The sequence below is a fragment of the Protopterus annectens genome, chromosome 13.part0, assembly GCF_019279795.1.
Source record: "Protopterus annectens isolate FY-2018-M chromosome 13.part0, PAN1.0, whole genome shotgun sequence".
NCBI lineage: Eukaryota > Metazoa > Chordata > Ceratodontiformes > Protopteridae > Protopterus > Protopterus annectens.
The window spans coordinates 821,950,591-821,966,537 of record NC_056747.1 but is presented as its reverse complement, the minus strand read 5'-3'; the positions used below and the strand labels follow the sequence as shown (position 1 = coordinate 821,966,537).

The window sequence follows — 15,947 nt, the reverse complement described above, 5'->3', positions numbered from 1 at the left end:
CAACTCATTCAATCCCCTACCCGAATCAACAGAAACCCTAACAATCATATCTTACTTGACTGGATCCTAGTCAACAAAGCCCCTCACTCTTACCTAGCAGGCTGCTTACCTGACAGTCTTAGTGACCACTCCCCCACTTTCCTAATTCGGCATCACACAAATAGTCTGAAGCCCATTATCCACAGGCAAATACAGAACAAGTCCAACTTCAACCCCAACTCCTTCATCTCCTCCATGCAAAAAATTAACTGGTCACCACTAAAATACCTCAACCTAGATGAGGCTGTCCACTTCTTCAACAGTACCTTCCACTCCAACCTAAACACCCATGCCAAAGTCAGATCCAGGCATGCCCCATGGTTACAAAAGACCACCAGAACCCTAATGAAAGCCAGAGATAAAGCCTGGGAGCACTGGCGACTAACAAAAAATAACTCAGATAGGCAATCATTCCTTGAACTGCGCAATACAGCCAAAAAGCATATAAAATTAGACAAATCCCTCTACTATAAATCCACCCTAAACTCTACCAACCACAACCCTAAGCAATTCTGGTCCACTATTAACAATATCCTCCACCCAGGGAAGGTTGATACCCCCCAGATGTCCATCCCCCCCTCCATCAGTATTGCTGAATCCTTCAACAAACACTTCACTGAAACTATAACATCTCTAAACAAACAACACTTCCCTACAACAGACCCCCCAACTCCTAACCCTAAACCCCCACTCTTCTTTTCTTCTTCACCTCAGTACCTACCTCCAACATAAAAAGACTATTGTCAAAACTTAAACCCACCAAACTTGCAGCTGACAATCTCTCCTTTGAATACTTGAAAATTGCATCTGATATACTAGCCTACCCAATTTCAATTCTAATCAACCGTTCCATAACAGAAAGCTATGTTCCCTCGATATAGAAAATATCCCACATCATTCCCCTCCACAAAGGCACCCCCTCCACTGACCTGTCCAATTACTGCCCCATTGCTATCCTCTCCTCTCTCTCCAAGATACTTGAAAAAATGTATCAACACCCAGGTCTCCAACTACCTCCTAGCTAATAATCCCCTCTCCAAAACCCAACATGGTTTCAGGCCATATTACAGCACTGCCTCCACTCTGCTCTCCTTTACAACACTATACTTCATCACAAAAACAATGGGCTCTTCTCTACTGCCGTATTTCTAGATCTCTCAAAGACCTTTGACATGGTATCTTATGAGCTGCTACTCTCTATTCTCCCCAACCTCTCCTTCTCACAATCAGATTGCAACTGGTTCCACAGCTATCTACACAGACACCAGCAATCAGTAATTTGGGATGATAACATATAACCTTGCCTCCCAGTTACTCCCGGAGTTCCCCAAGGGTCTATCCTTGGCCCTCTGCTATTCTCACTTTTCACTAACAACCTACATACTGCCACCACACAAGCATCTCTTAAACAGTATGCAGATGACTCTACTCTCATCTTCTCTGCCCCCACTCTACCAGAACTACAACAAATCACACAGGAATCATTCTCTTCTGTAGAAAACTGGCTATCCAATGCTCAGCTCCTACTCAACCCAAGTAAGACAAAACATTTCCTTTTCCAACCCTCCAAAGCCACCCAAAACACCCCCACTTCAACATTCTTGCCAAAGACAATACCATCATCTCTCCATCAGAACACATAAAATTACTTGGTGTGGAAATAGACAACAAACTTAGATTTGACACCCACATATCTTTCACAATAAAAAAAGTTCACAAGAAACTTGGTGCATTATATCGAAGCCGCCAATTCCTAACCAAGGCAGCTAGAATCTCCATAGCCAATTCCCAGCTAATCGCCACCCTACTCTATGCATCCCCCATACTTACCAACCTTAAATAGACAAACCTACATAAGCTGGATGCTTGTTACAAGTAAATTGCTAAATTTGCCACTGGAACCTCCTACCGCAGCCATCATTGCATCTCCCTTAAAGAACTTAACTGACTAGAACTCCCACAACTCCTTCACTTTAATCAACTCACCCTCACTCATAAACTTATTAACCACCCCTTAACATCCCTTCCCTTCAAACCCTTCTCCAACCCTATCACCCCACTAGGTCCCTAAGATCAATCAACAAAAATCAACTCACTGTTATCAAACCCAAAAACTCATCAGGAAAAGCCATATTTTCATGTACCATATCTAAACTTTGGAACAATCTTCCACCCTCTATAACTACTCTTACCTTCCAGCAATCTTTTCAAGACTGCACTCAAATTCCACTTAAATTTGCACTGGCTTTGTCCTTGTTCTAATCCAGACTAACACCCCCCCCCCCACCTAGACTCTTAACCCAACTATACTACCGCCACTACTAACCACAGTCAGAAATAGCTAGTTGTCTTTACATACCTTAACATCTTGTCTGACAACTTTGTTACTAATATTATAAGCGACAAGAAACTATCTCAACTTGCAACATTTACTGTATATACTGTTGATAATCAATATCTTGTTATTGTATTAAAGCCAACGACCTGTAATGTTGTTTACTATTGCTGCAACTTTGTATCTCTATTTATCATGTACATTATGTGGAGCTTTTCTCCCCGGGCATCCGCTGAAAAAGGACCTGCATCCAGTTGGAAGTTCCCGGTAAACAAATGTAAATAAAAATAAAATAAAATGTAAGTATTCATTGAGCAACATGACCTCTATTTAGCAGTTCTCCTTTTAATATCATCTTCTCAATCATTGCCTGGTTTCTTGTCACTTCTTCTCATTGTCGCACAGTTGCTACACTCTCTCATCATTATACATGCTAGCATTCTCATTTAACTTCATTTTAATCTTTTTTTCCTGCTCAAGCTTAATCTTAGACTCTGCAAGCTCTCTTGTAAGCATGATACCTTCTTTTATCTGCATACTTTCACAACATTATCACGTTAACTGTATTTCAGTCAAGAATTTGCTTTTCAGTTGATACATTTTTACAAATCATACAGCTCACAAGTTCTCACTCCTTTGCTCTGTGCATCAGCTGTTACATATACATCAGTTGTTTTTATGACCTTTAGTTTATTGAAAATAAAATAAAGGATGCATATACAGCAGATTTTTCTTAGGGTCACAGTGCTGCTTAAATCTGTATTTTATGACTTCTAAGTCAGACTTTTTTGCTCAATAGCAATATTCGATTTGTTAAATATTTTTACTGCATCATCTGTAGATGACTAAAAAAAGTAACTCCTTGTAGTTCTTTGTTTTTTTTTCTGATATGACAATCACAACACAATTTTCTGGCGGGCTCTTATGACGGACCAAAGACATTGGTGGGTTACATTGTAAAACTGCTGTCATGATCGTCTCTGATGTTGTGAAGTGTAATGATACATCTCTATCATTATGTAACTCAAAGGTCTGATTGTTGTCACTATATTCAATGTTGGTAATTGCTGACTGACTGAGGATCTTGTGAAATGTTTGACTCATCCTGGCACTTGTTTTGTTTCATGTTTCAATTTATTTTCACCAGTTTCCTTATTTTTGTCATAATTAATCAAGATTTGTCATTGTTTCTGCCTTTGAATTTCACATGGTGGTCTAGTGGCTGTAAAGTACTCAAATTTTGTTGTTTCATCATTTGCAAAGAATGTCATCATTTTTGAATCCAGCTTTCTCTTTTACAGAAGCCATTTGCAAATGTGACCTATGCAGGGCACTTAACATAGAATCAGACTTCACTCATCTTCACTCAAATTACTTCTTCCCACTGTGTAATGCAGTGGTGGGTTCTTTCAGTACCACATCAAGCATTGTAACAAATGCACAGAGGATGTATCTACTCTCTGTTGACATGGCAGACAACCGCCTGAATGTAGAGTCAAACGACATAAAGCATGCACTAGCACTATTGATATCTTGAAGAGGTACTACTTATATTTATATGTTACCTGTACTAGCACAACAAAAGTATTCTGAGAAAAAAGTGTATCCAGAGACAGCAACTACCTTGGGAAGGAGTAAAACAATCTGGATATGGATGGCTTATTCGAATTCCTGGCAGATTGAGTGACTTTAAAATATGTTAGAACAACATACACAGCAACAAAGACTACTTTACTGAGTATTGCTGTTATCTATTAGTAAAAGTGCTTTTAAAACATTTTCGGGCTTTGTGTATATCTCACATTACATGCCTAGAAATAGTATACTAAACATTAATGTTTAGAAAAAAAAGACATAAAATTAATGTTTTTAAAAGGGGGAGGATGTTAAATATAAAACAGTAGTACCTGTTTATATATCATCAAGCTTGCATGTATAATTTCCTTCTTCATGTTGTTGTTTGACATGCTAGTAAAAGGAGCTACATCCATCCATCCAGCTCTCCCATGGCTCTTTACTTGGCACTTGCTGTGGACTGCAAAATTTTCAGAAAACAAAGTCAATTACATCACAAAAAAATCCACCCCCAATTCTTTTCCATCACCCTGGCATTATCTGCATATTAACTATATATCTATATGAATAAATGCAATTTTGGGGGTTTTAATAAGGCATACAAATGTTTGTTTTGTTGCTATCGCACACATCATCCTCATTTGGGTGATTTCATTGCTTTACATGGATTCAAAGGTAAACCTTTGCACAAATTTTCTTCTAGGTCCATTCCTAGTCCCTAAGCTTACATTGCTTCAAATGTTCTTGACCTGGCAGGTCCTAATGAGTTTCTTGATTTTCCTGTTTACTAAGATCAGCTGATGGTTTTATAGGGGAAAAAATAAAGAGAATTTTCATCCAAACTGGAGATGCTGTGCAAGTGATAAAGTAGGTAATATCCACATCCTAATACTTTTTTCACAATGAGAAAGGAGGTTGTGCTGCGTTGTGCCATCAAGTATTTAAATTAATTTACTCGACTGTTGAATGTGAATGATTGTTTAAGTGGAGGAGATACAATGAAATAGATGCTTTGTTGGACATTTCTAAATAACCTCAGTTTCTTAACCTTAGGAGTAAAGTGGAGCTGTCTTATGCAGACCATGTAGTTATAAAGTATTTGTGGATGTTTTCCACACTGCTTGTTTTAATTATGTGCTTGTGTTTTTTTGTAGCAAAGAATATCCAGTGATTTCCAAAAGTATCATGAGACAGAGGCTGGTGTCTGCAAGCAGTCAGATTTCAGCAAAACCAGATATTAATCCACATCATAGCAGCAACCAGCCCCTCCAGCATTTTCAGTATGAGACCAGCACCCACATGCAGTTTGCAACACCTGATACACAGGACTTACCACTCAACTCTTTTGCAACACAACGAGATTCAGCACTGTTTTACCATTGCATCAAGAGAAGAGGTAATGCTTCATTTTGCATCTCAGACTCATTACTAATTTTATTCATAATGCTGTGTGATTGTAGACAACAGTGACAGGTACAAACATGAGTAATTTTTAATTTACTCTTCATTACTTTCTCATGCAGGTAATAGCATACAATGGTTTATCAAGGGAGATTTGGGCTATTTTCCAACATAATGAAGCTCTGTTTTGTAACTTATGTAGCATTTTGTTATAATTGTTGTTGAGTCTATTAGCTGAGCATGACTCTTAATGACCTCAAGAACTTCATCACTTCATGTCTGTCTGTCCCAAACTATTTCTTTTAGTTCTTGCAAACATTGCTTCAGTAATGTTGTCTATTCATCTTAGCTTCCATCTTCCTCTTCCACTTATTCTTCTTCTGCCTTTGATCTTTCCCAGCATCAGTGTTTTCTTTAGTGATCCCTATCTTTGCATTAACTGGCCAAAGTTTTAGTTTACTATCAAGTTTTTCTGTGAATATTCTGGGTTTATTTCCTGACATACTGACAGATTTGATCTTTTGCAGTTCACAGAATTCTCAAACGTTTTCTGCAGCACCACAGTTTAAAAGCATCAATTTTCTGGCATATAGCCTTACATGTAGTCCAGTTCTTATATCCATATGTTATTAGTGGAAAAAACATAGCCTTGACAATATGGACCTTTGTAGGCAATGTGATGGCTTTGCTCTTTAAAATCTTACTCAGATTGCCATAAATTTCCTTCAAAAAAGCAAGTGCTTTTTAATTCCATGGCCACAATCAACACCTGCAAATGTCTTTGAGGACAGACAGGAACACTGAATCTGTCATTTCCTCTACTTCTCCATCTATTTCAAATAACTGATAGGACTACATCATATAATTTTAGTTTGTTGATGTTGAGTAATACAGCTGCCCAGTCATCGGGCTTTTCAACTTTTCTTCACTTTCAGTCATTAGAGTGGAACCATGTGCATACCTAAAGATGTTAATATTTCTCTGAGCAGTTTTTATTCCAACATCTGATTTATCTAATCCAGCATTTTTACATTGAATATTCAGCAACAACTTGAATAAACAGGGTGACAAAATTGAGTCTTGTATTCCTTTTCCAGTTCTGAGCCAGTCAGTTTTTCTATATTCAGTTCTAACTGTTGCTTCTTGTTCTGCATAGAGATTCTTCAGCAGGCAAATAATGTAACCTGGCACCCCATTTCTCTAAGAACTTGCTAGTTTCTTATGGTTGACACAGTCTAATGCTTTACAGTAGTCAATAAAGCAGAAGAGAATTTTATTCTGAAACTCTCTTGATTTTTCCATTATCAAGAAGATGTAATTTGATCTCTTGTGTCTCTCTCACTGAAACCAGTTTGGCACATTTAACTGAAGTGCAGTCTCGGAGTTGTTATATTTAAGTAGCAGGGGGTGTGGGGGGTGCAGGGGTGCTTGCCCCCCCCCTGCATATAGTTGAAGGGTAATATGTTTCTGTATGTACTAGTGTTGGAATATAGTAAGTGTTGGTATCCTGTTTATTTTCAGGATTTTGGTCTTCAAGATTTTGGGCTTTCTGGATTCTGTAGCGCTCACATATAAGTGTGTGTGTGTGTGTGTGTGTGTGTGTGTGTGTGTGTGTGTAAGTAAAAATTTTGATTTTGTGGTATATCACCAAGCATTCTGGTCACCAAGCATTGCAGTCAGTTCAAGGCAATGTTCATATTTCTAATTCATAAACTGCATATACGTAGATGCAGAACCTCATTTAATATTAACTTTTACAGTGAATTAAGTAATACTGAAAAAAAGAATCCTCAATTCTGCCCATTCCTCCCTACAACTAATTTAATATTTAAAAATGTGCATGCTGATCTCAGAAAATGTAATTAAAACACCTTTGCACTGCTAAAGTTGCTAAGTAGAGAATTTAACTCCTGAAAAAAGAAACTCTCATGCTAGTAAATGGCTCCATGGAAAAGAACAGAACAATATCACAATGTAAAAAAAATAAATAAATAAATATTTAAACTCATAAATAAATAAATAAACTCAAAGCTCTTGATGGCCGGAATACCCAGTCTGGGTTGTCTATCTTGTGTAGCATTATTTATTGACTTTTTACTGACTTTGGCTGTAATGATTTCCCAGAAAACCACAGCTTTTTGAATAAAAGACCAACAATATAAGGCTAATTTTGGGGTATTCTGCAATAATGTTAACAGTTGAGAAGTATTCTGTATAGAATACAGACCAGGGCAATAGAAACTTCTAAATGCTTAAAGGCACAGAACAATGTACTGTGCAGTTGCTAGACTTAGAGAATGTGCAGTATATATCTTTCATGACCAAGACTACCAGGCACAAGCAGAAGTACACTAAGGTCCTTTTATATAATGACATTATTGAGAAAAGTAAAGATATTTTTTTCTTAAATAATGTCATTGTATAAGAGTAGTAAAGTACTCTTGTGTGTGGGTAATGCAGGATTTACCCACACCCATTTGTGGACTAATGCTAAATTATTAATGTACAACAACAAATCCGTTTGATAAGGCACTAAACAAACGACTAATAAAACTTCAAAGGTGCCAATATGAGCAAGTAGCTACACCATAAACCCAACACATGAAACAAAATGCTCACAAAGAGTATGTTACTCCAGTCTCTTTATTGTTAAGTGCTTTCTTCCCCAGTATACACCTCGGGGACTTCCTCAGAACAAGAAACAGAAGAAATTACAATGCTCCAAGTCAACACCCTTTATATGCAATTAAACAATCAATTAATCAATTATGCAATTAAACAATCAATTAATCAATTAATGTGGCAAAGGGAGATACTGCCAGCCCAGCTAGCTGGAATTTTGTAAATAATTATATGTCACTGGTGAATATCGGAATAATTTGTGTAAGATGCTTGTGTTACAACTCTATTAGAACTCTGTGTCATGTGTATATCAAACTGATTTGTACAGACATCCATGTTGAAAAATGTATTTTATAAAGTGCTTGTGCTTAAAATGTAACCACAGTGTGCCCTACTGGAAAAGAACAGAAATGTACATGCAATATTGTAACTGTTAAATGTACATATTTTAACAGTGGAAACTGGAATACAGGGGTTAACTTCAGAAAAATAACTGACATTAAATTACTTTATGCTATGCCATAAAAGATGGTACCTTTCAGTTTCAATGCAGCAAGGAGTTTTCTGTATTGTCTCTATGGTGAAATAATTACCAGTCTTGAAATGTGAAGGAATGTAATTGTTTTATGACTTCTAGCATCTGCCAAAGATCTGAGGTCTATGTATTTTCACAGGTAGATGCTAATTACTGTCAGCCTCCAGTAGTGGGGATTTCACCTGGAATACAGTCAGATAACAAGAAATTATGTCATTCTAAAAGCTATCCCAGCAGTAATATCTGAGATATTAATTTGAGAACATTCTTAGAGAAACAGAGCACTCTGTATTATGTCTTGGACCTAAAAACAACTAGAAGATCCATTCACCACATCTGCCTTGCTCTAATGAACTGAGTTTCTAGGGAACAGTATAATTCTCTTAGATTCAGTCAGGAATATAGTGAAGGTTAGTTTAGACTGTCATACAATGTTGTTTTAAATAGTTCCTGTAGTTTTGAACTCTGATGCCACTGTGAATATATATTTAGTGTTGTCTTGTTCTTTTATTAAATATATTTAAACATTTCATTGTGGGTGATCTTTGTAAAGCTATTTAAGTTTTGAAAGTACTTGCATATTTATTTGGTGACACTGTGTGGGCCACTCCTAATAGCCTTCCTCTTTGTCAAACTACCATTTGTATTTATTAATATTACACAGTAAAATTGGACACCCTTTTTAAGAGCCTTAAAGTGGCTGATAAAGGGTTCTGGTGACAGTGATAACTACCTTATAGTCTGGGCAGAAGGGGGCATAGCTAGTAAACCTGTGCAAGCCTTTCCCAGGGGTGTGTGTGTTGTAAAACAAATCTCTAAGAGTGCATGTGTCAGCTACTTGGGCAGGAGCATGAGTGAGACTGTTAGATGACTTGGCTTGGAGCCCTGGCTAAGGACTCAACTCTATAGCTGTGCCAGTGGGAAGTCTTATTGGGGATCTGGAGAAAGGGTGAGAAACCAGCCCTGGACTGAATGTGGTCTTTGTGTGCTCTTAAGGGAAATTGCACCCGATGCAGAGAGCTACATCAGGAAATAATGTGTGTGCACCTGTCATCCTCCCAGTGTACGTCCCCTACTGGTGCCAGTGCTGAGGATTGAGGATATCCACATCACAATTAACTTCTGTATTCTTGAATGCATCCAAGTAAGGCAAAAACATACAAATAAACTCAATAAAAGATGTTTGTTGGAATCCAAAATCAATGAGATATACAATGGAAAATAGAGGTATTACTTTGCTTTCAAAAATGCACTAGCTATAAAACAAGCCTATATTAAATGCAGAAACTATTTATTTATCCAATCTTTCAGATCTAGCTATGACTTCATCTTTACCTGAGAGACTGAGAGCAATAATAATGTAGGCTTTCATTTCATCAAAAAAATGTAAATGCAAATTGTGCAAATTTAAAAATATATAAAAACATGTGTCAGAGTGTAGCAGAAATAATGAGAAACATCCCCTTATATAATCACTACCAAACAAAATGTTAGTGAGCTGATGTATCCCTGACTTATTGTAGCAGGCTGCAGTGTACTAATAATGAGGAGGGTACAAAAACCCATAGTGAGCGGGTGTATCCCTGACGTATTATAGTAGGCTGCAGTGTACTAATAATGAGGAAGGTACCTAAAACCCATAGTGAGTGGATGTATCCCTGATGTGTTGCAGTAGGCTGCAGTGTACTAATAAAGAGGAGGGTACATAACACCCATAGTGAGCAGGTGTAGCCCTGGAGTATTGCAGTAGGCTGCAGTGTACTAATAATAAGGAGGGTACATGACATCCATAGTGAGCCAGTGTATCCCTGACGTATTGCAGTAGGCTGCAGTGTACTAATAAAGAGGAGGGTATATAACACCTATAGTGTGCGGGTGTATCCCTGACATATTGTAGTAGGCTACAGCGTACTAATAATGAGGAGGGTACATAACACCTGTAGTGTGCGGGTGTATCCCTGACGTATTGCAGTAGGCTGCAGTATACTAATAATGAGGAGGGTACATAACACCCATAGTGAGCAGGTGTATCCCTGATGTATTGCAGTAGGCTGCAGTGTACTAATAATGAGGAGGGTACATAAAACCCATAGTGAGCAGGTGTTTCTCTGATGTATTGCAATAGGCTGCAGTGTACTAATAATGAGGAGGGTACATAACACCCATAGTGAGCAGGTGTTTCTCTGATGTATTGCAGTAGGCTGCAGTGTACTAATAATGAGGAGGGTACATAACACCCATAGTGAGCAGGTGTATCCCTGATGTATTGCAGTAGGCTGCAGTGTACTAATAAAGAGGAGGGTACATAAAACCCATAGTGAGCGGGTATATCCCTGACATATTGCAGTAGGCTGCAGTGTACAAATAAAGAGGAGAGTACATAACACCTGTAGTGTGCGGGTGTATCCCTGATGTATTGCAGTAGGCTGCAGTGTACTAATAATGAGGATGGTACATAACACCCATAGTGAGCAGGTGTATCCCTGACGTATTGCAGTAGGCTGCAGTGTACTAATAATGAGGAGGGTACATAAAACCCATAGTGAGCAGGTGTATCTCTGATGTATCGCAGTAGGCTGCACTGTACTAATAAAGAGAAGAGTACATAAAACCCATAGTGTGCGGGTGTATCCCTGGTGTATTGCAGTAGGCTGCAGTGTACTAATAATGAGGAGGGTACATAACACCCATAGTGAGCGGATGTATCCCTGACATATTGGAGTAGGCTGCAGTGTACTAATAAAGCGGAGGGTGCATAACACCTATAGTGTGCGGGTGTATCCCTGACGTATTGCAGTAGGCTGCAGTGTACTAATAATGAGGAGGGTACAAAACACCCATAGTGAGCGGATGTATCCCTGACATATTGCAGTAGGCTGCAGTGTACTAATAATAAGGAGAGTACATAACACCCATAGTGAGCGGATGTATCCCTGACATATTGGAGTAGGCTGCAGTGTACTAATAATGAGGAGGGTACATAACACCCATAGTGAGTGGGTGTATCCTTGATGTATTGCAGTAGGCTGCAGTGTACTAATAATGAGGAGGGTACAAAACTCCCATAGTGAGCGGATGTATCCCTGACATATTGCAGTAGGCTGCAGTGTACAAATAATGAGGGTGCATAACACCCATAGTGAGCGGGTGTATCCCTGATGTATTGCAGTAGGCTGCAGTGTACTAATAATGAGGAGGGTACAAAACACCCATAGTGATAGGATGTATCCCTGACATATTGCAGTAGGCTGCAGTGTACTAATAATGAGGAGGGTACAAAACACCCATAGTGAGCGGATGTATCCCTGACATATTGCAGTAGGCTGCAGTGTACAAATAATGAGGGTACATAACACCCATAGTGAGCGGGTGTATCCCTGATGTATTGCAGTAGGCTGCAGTGTACTAATAATGAGGAGGGTACATAACACCCATAGTGAGCAGATGTATCCCTGACATATTGCAGTAGGCTGCAGTGTACTAATAATGAGGAGGGTACAATTTTAGGCATGTCAGCTCAGGCAGTATTTTGTGTAAAACAATGGAAAGTATTAAAATTAAACAATAAATTACATTCATTTCTGGGTAAACCTGCATTATATATATCAAAATCTGAATTATTGCTGTTGTACAATGACAATACTATGAAAGGAGATGTCTTACCTTTTTAAAAGTACTGCTACTGCATAACAGAACTGCTCTTTCCTTTGGTTTTCTTACAATAATAAGAGTTTCCAATGACGGCTTTGTGGTGACCTGTGTATGCACCCTCCTCAGTATGTGTGATGGCTCTATGAAGTGCACTTACTTTGCTTCGATTCAACACAAATTCTTTGAAAACACATATATACCTGTGATGCACAGACATACAAAAGGAAATGTTAACAGAGCAGCACTCCTAGTGTTTTGAAAAGTAAAGCTGAAATATTCAATTAAGCGATACATTATGGAGGAATGGAGATCCAAAATGAGGCAGATTAGTTCTGAAATAATGAAAATGAGCTGGAAGATAATAAGCTATCCTTGTATTGTACCATATGACATTCACTTTGCAAGGCTGTTTCCCAGGGAAACAGAACCACTGCATTTCATTCTGTAAGCAGGTAAAATTCTGCATCTAGGATGAGTCAAATTATTAATTTAATAGTGTAGTACAGTGATGTCCATGTGCAGAACTAAAACTCAATCTTCCATCTCCAAAATATGGAACACTGCCTATCATATTGTGGAACAAATGGGCAAAAGAGGGAACACATGCTAACAGCTTACAAACAAATTAAATTAGGAAGTTCATAGGATGGATTAAGCGTATTACTAAAATATTCTCTTTTTTTTCCAAACACCTTTACTGAATTATCACTTGTGACATAGACAAATTTGCATTCATATAAAAGCAATCACACTATAATTAACATAACAAACATTTTACTTCACATATATTGCTGTATATCATATAACCTAAGCAACATTACATAAATTATTCAATTCCTGCCTTTTTTTTTTAAACAAGAAGCATCTTTATAAAACCATCACTTACTACATAGGCAATCATACATTTATACAAATGAAAACAAACCACACCAACACAATCCTAGTTGCAAGCATTTTACATCGCAAACCATACTGACACACCCCCAGTTGCAAACATTATACACCACTTATAATCTTCCCAATCTTTTTCAAACATTACATAGCTCAATTAAGTCCTGCCACCTTTTAAACCTCATTCCTCCCATGTATGTATTGTTTCCACAAGTCCCATTTTTTTTCCTGTGTAGTTTGCTCCTACCCTTTTCTAAAGATCTGAGTTCCAGTTATTTTATCTCTGTTATTATATTCACTACCTGCAGTAGTGGTGCGGCGGTAGCATTGTCGCCTCATAGCAAGACGTTGTCGCGTTCAATTCTCAGCTAGAGCATATTCTGTGTGGAGGCATGCGTGAATGGGCGTGCCTTCATTGAAGGTTATGAGTCAGGGCTGGTAACGGCATGTAAAAATCCACTACCAAACATTAGCAGACCGGAGTTCTGCTGTGGCGACCCCTAACTGGGATAAGCCGAAAGACACACACACACACACACACACACACACACACACACACACACTTCTAGTATATTTGGTTTAGATTTTGATTTCCATTTTCTAGTAATTGCTTTTTTGGCAGCCACCATTAATAGACACAGCAAGGCATTAACATGCCTAGGCAATTCTGATTCTGTACCATTGCTCAGAAAAATAATCTTCCTTGTCTGCCCACCCAGCATCTCTGACAGTGCTCCCCACAGGGAATCCTTAAAGTCCCCCAATTCACTGCACTCCCAGAAAATATGTTCCCAGTTACGTCTTTCTTCTCTATCACACCACCGTCGGCCTGAGGAAAAAATTTCTGGAGTCTACTTGGGGTATGGAAATATCTATGCAAACATTTCCAGGCAAAAATCCTCAATCTTCTAGATTTTGTTACATATTTGGGAGACATACATATATCCTCCCATTGTTTCTTTGTGAATTGCATACCCAGTCTTTCTTCCCAATCCTTTCTAACTTCCCCTGATTGATTCTTATAGCTGTCATGCAATATTTTATATACTGTACTAATTACTCATTTTTTAATGGTAGCTTCTGTCTAGATTTCACTAAAAAATCTACCAGTGCTGGTTTTTCATTTAAGACCCCCTTATTTCTTTCTCTTTGCCTATACTCTGATATTCATCCCTGATAGGGAAGGCAATCTCTAACCTGCAGTCCAAATAAATTATTGACTTCTTCCCATTCTACCATCTTTCCCTCTCTAGTTATTTGCTCCCTCTAAAATATTCGCTTGATGAATTAATATGATTCACTATTATTTATTACAGATATTAGTTACAAAATTCTTAGCAGTGAATGTGATAGACCCCTTTGATGTGGACCATGGACTTTTTAAGTCTCAAATTGAGGAATATTGCTCATAATGAGATACACTTGAGGTTCATAGGTTCATAGGTTGGTACTAGGCTATCGGTCCTAGGGTCTATGCAAGCCTAGCCACAACAATTCCCTGGCTATTTCTTCCCACACTATTTACTTCCCTGGACCCCTGTCTAGCAGGGCGACTGACGTGATCCCTGGGGTGAATTTTTTTTCTCCCTTCCAATCATCAAGGTTCCTTTTGAAGAGGGTCAAAGAGGTGCTCTGCTTGACCTGTATGGGCAGTCTATTCCAGAGTCTGGGGAGTCTCTGGATCAGGAACCTATCCCTCCATCATGATTTGTTTATTGTGATAGGTTTTAGATCCCTGGAGCGTGTGGCTCTGAGGGATTGGGATTTCTTTAAGTGTAGCATGTCCAACAGCTCTGGGTTTGACATGGCCTTGTATGTTAAGCGGAGATTGCCGCTAAATGGACGATATGTAACAGAGTATAGCTAGAGTTTTTTAATGCGGTCAGCGTAGGCCATCTGCTTTAGGCCTGTGATTCTTTTAGTGAGGTATTTCTGTGGCTTTTCCAGTTGTTGCAGATGTCTTGAGAGGTACATACCAAATGGGGCGTTGTATTCTATAATGGGTCTAATGAGGGATGAGTACAGTGGGACAATGACCTCCTTTTTTCTGGATGAAAAGCCCTTAGTGATGAGGTGTGCCACATAGATGGATTTCCTGACTGTTGTGGAGATGTGGTTATTGAAGGTGAGACCACTGTCTACCTGTGTCCCTAAGTCTCTTATCACACTTTTGGTGTTTAGTGTACTGCCACCTATGTGGTAATTCACGGGTACATGTTTTTTCCCAAAGGGGATAACTATACATTTCTTGGCATTGAGCTTGAGCCCAAGGCTCTGGCACCAAGCATCTGTTTCTGTAAGGCCCTTTTGTAGAGTATCCACATCATTTGGGGATTCAATAATGGCTCCCAGTTTGCAGTCATCTGCAAACTTTGTTAGCAAGAGTCCCTTAGTGTTGGCCTGTACTTCAGAGAAGTAGATGCCAAACAAGAGCAGTCCCAGGAATGAACCTTGAGGTACTACACTTGTCACTTGTCTGGAGCTGGATTTGGTGTTGGCTACTTTTATAGTGTGGGTTCTGTCAGTAAGCCAGTTGGCAACCCATTGAGTGACGTGGGGATTAATTCCCAGTTTAGTAAGTCTATCTATGATTCCAGAGTGGGGGATGGTGTCAAAGGCCTTAGCGAGGTCCAGATTGGCTGTGTGGACTGCCTTACCCTTGTCTACAGCTTTGGAGACTGTTTCGAAGAAGTCAATGAGGTGCAGGAGACAAGATCAGCTCTTCACGAGCCCAAACTGGGTGGGGTCCAGTGTTTGAAGGTTGCCAATGTCTTTGTTTATAAGTTCCATACTAATACGTTCCATGGCCTTGCCGAACAGGTTCATCAGACTGATGGGGTGGTAGTTCCTGGGATCCAAGGTGGATCCCCCCCTTGTGGAGTGCTATAACTGCAGATG

At 38.9% G+C, this 15,947-nt stretch overlaps 1 protein-coding gene across 3 annotated transcripts in view; it reads left to right on the top strand.

The window, feature by feature from the left end:
- TBX4 (T-box transcription factor 4) overlaps positions 1–15,947 on the top strand; it is a 448,562-nt gene that overhangs the window by 429,500 nt on the left and 3,115 nt on the right. For all 3 annotated transcript variants that reach the window (XM_044054540.1, XM_044054542.1, XM_044054541.1), the window contains exon 8: positions 5,104–5,345. In XM_044054540.1, coding sequence (XP_043910475.1) covers positions 5,104–5,345 — 242 coding nt within the window. The remainder of the gene's footprint in view (positions 1–5,103; positions 5,346–15,947) is intronic.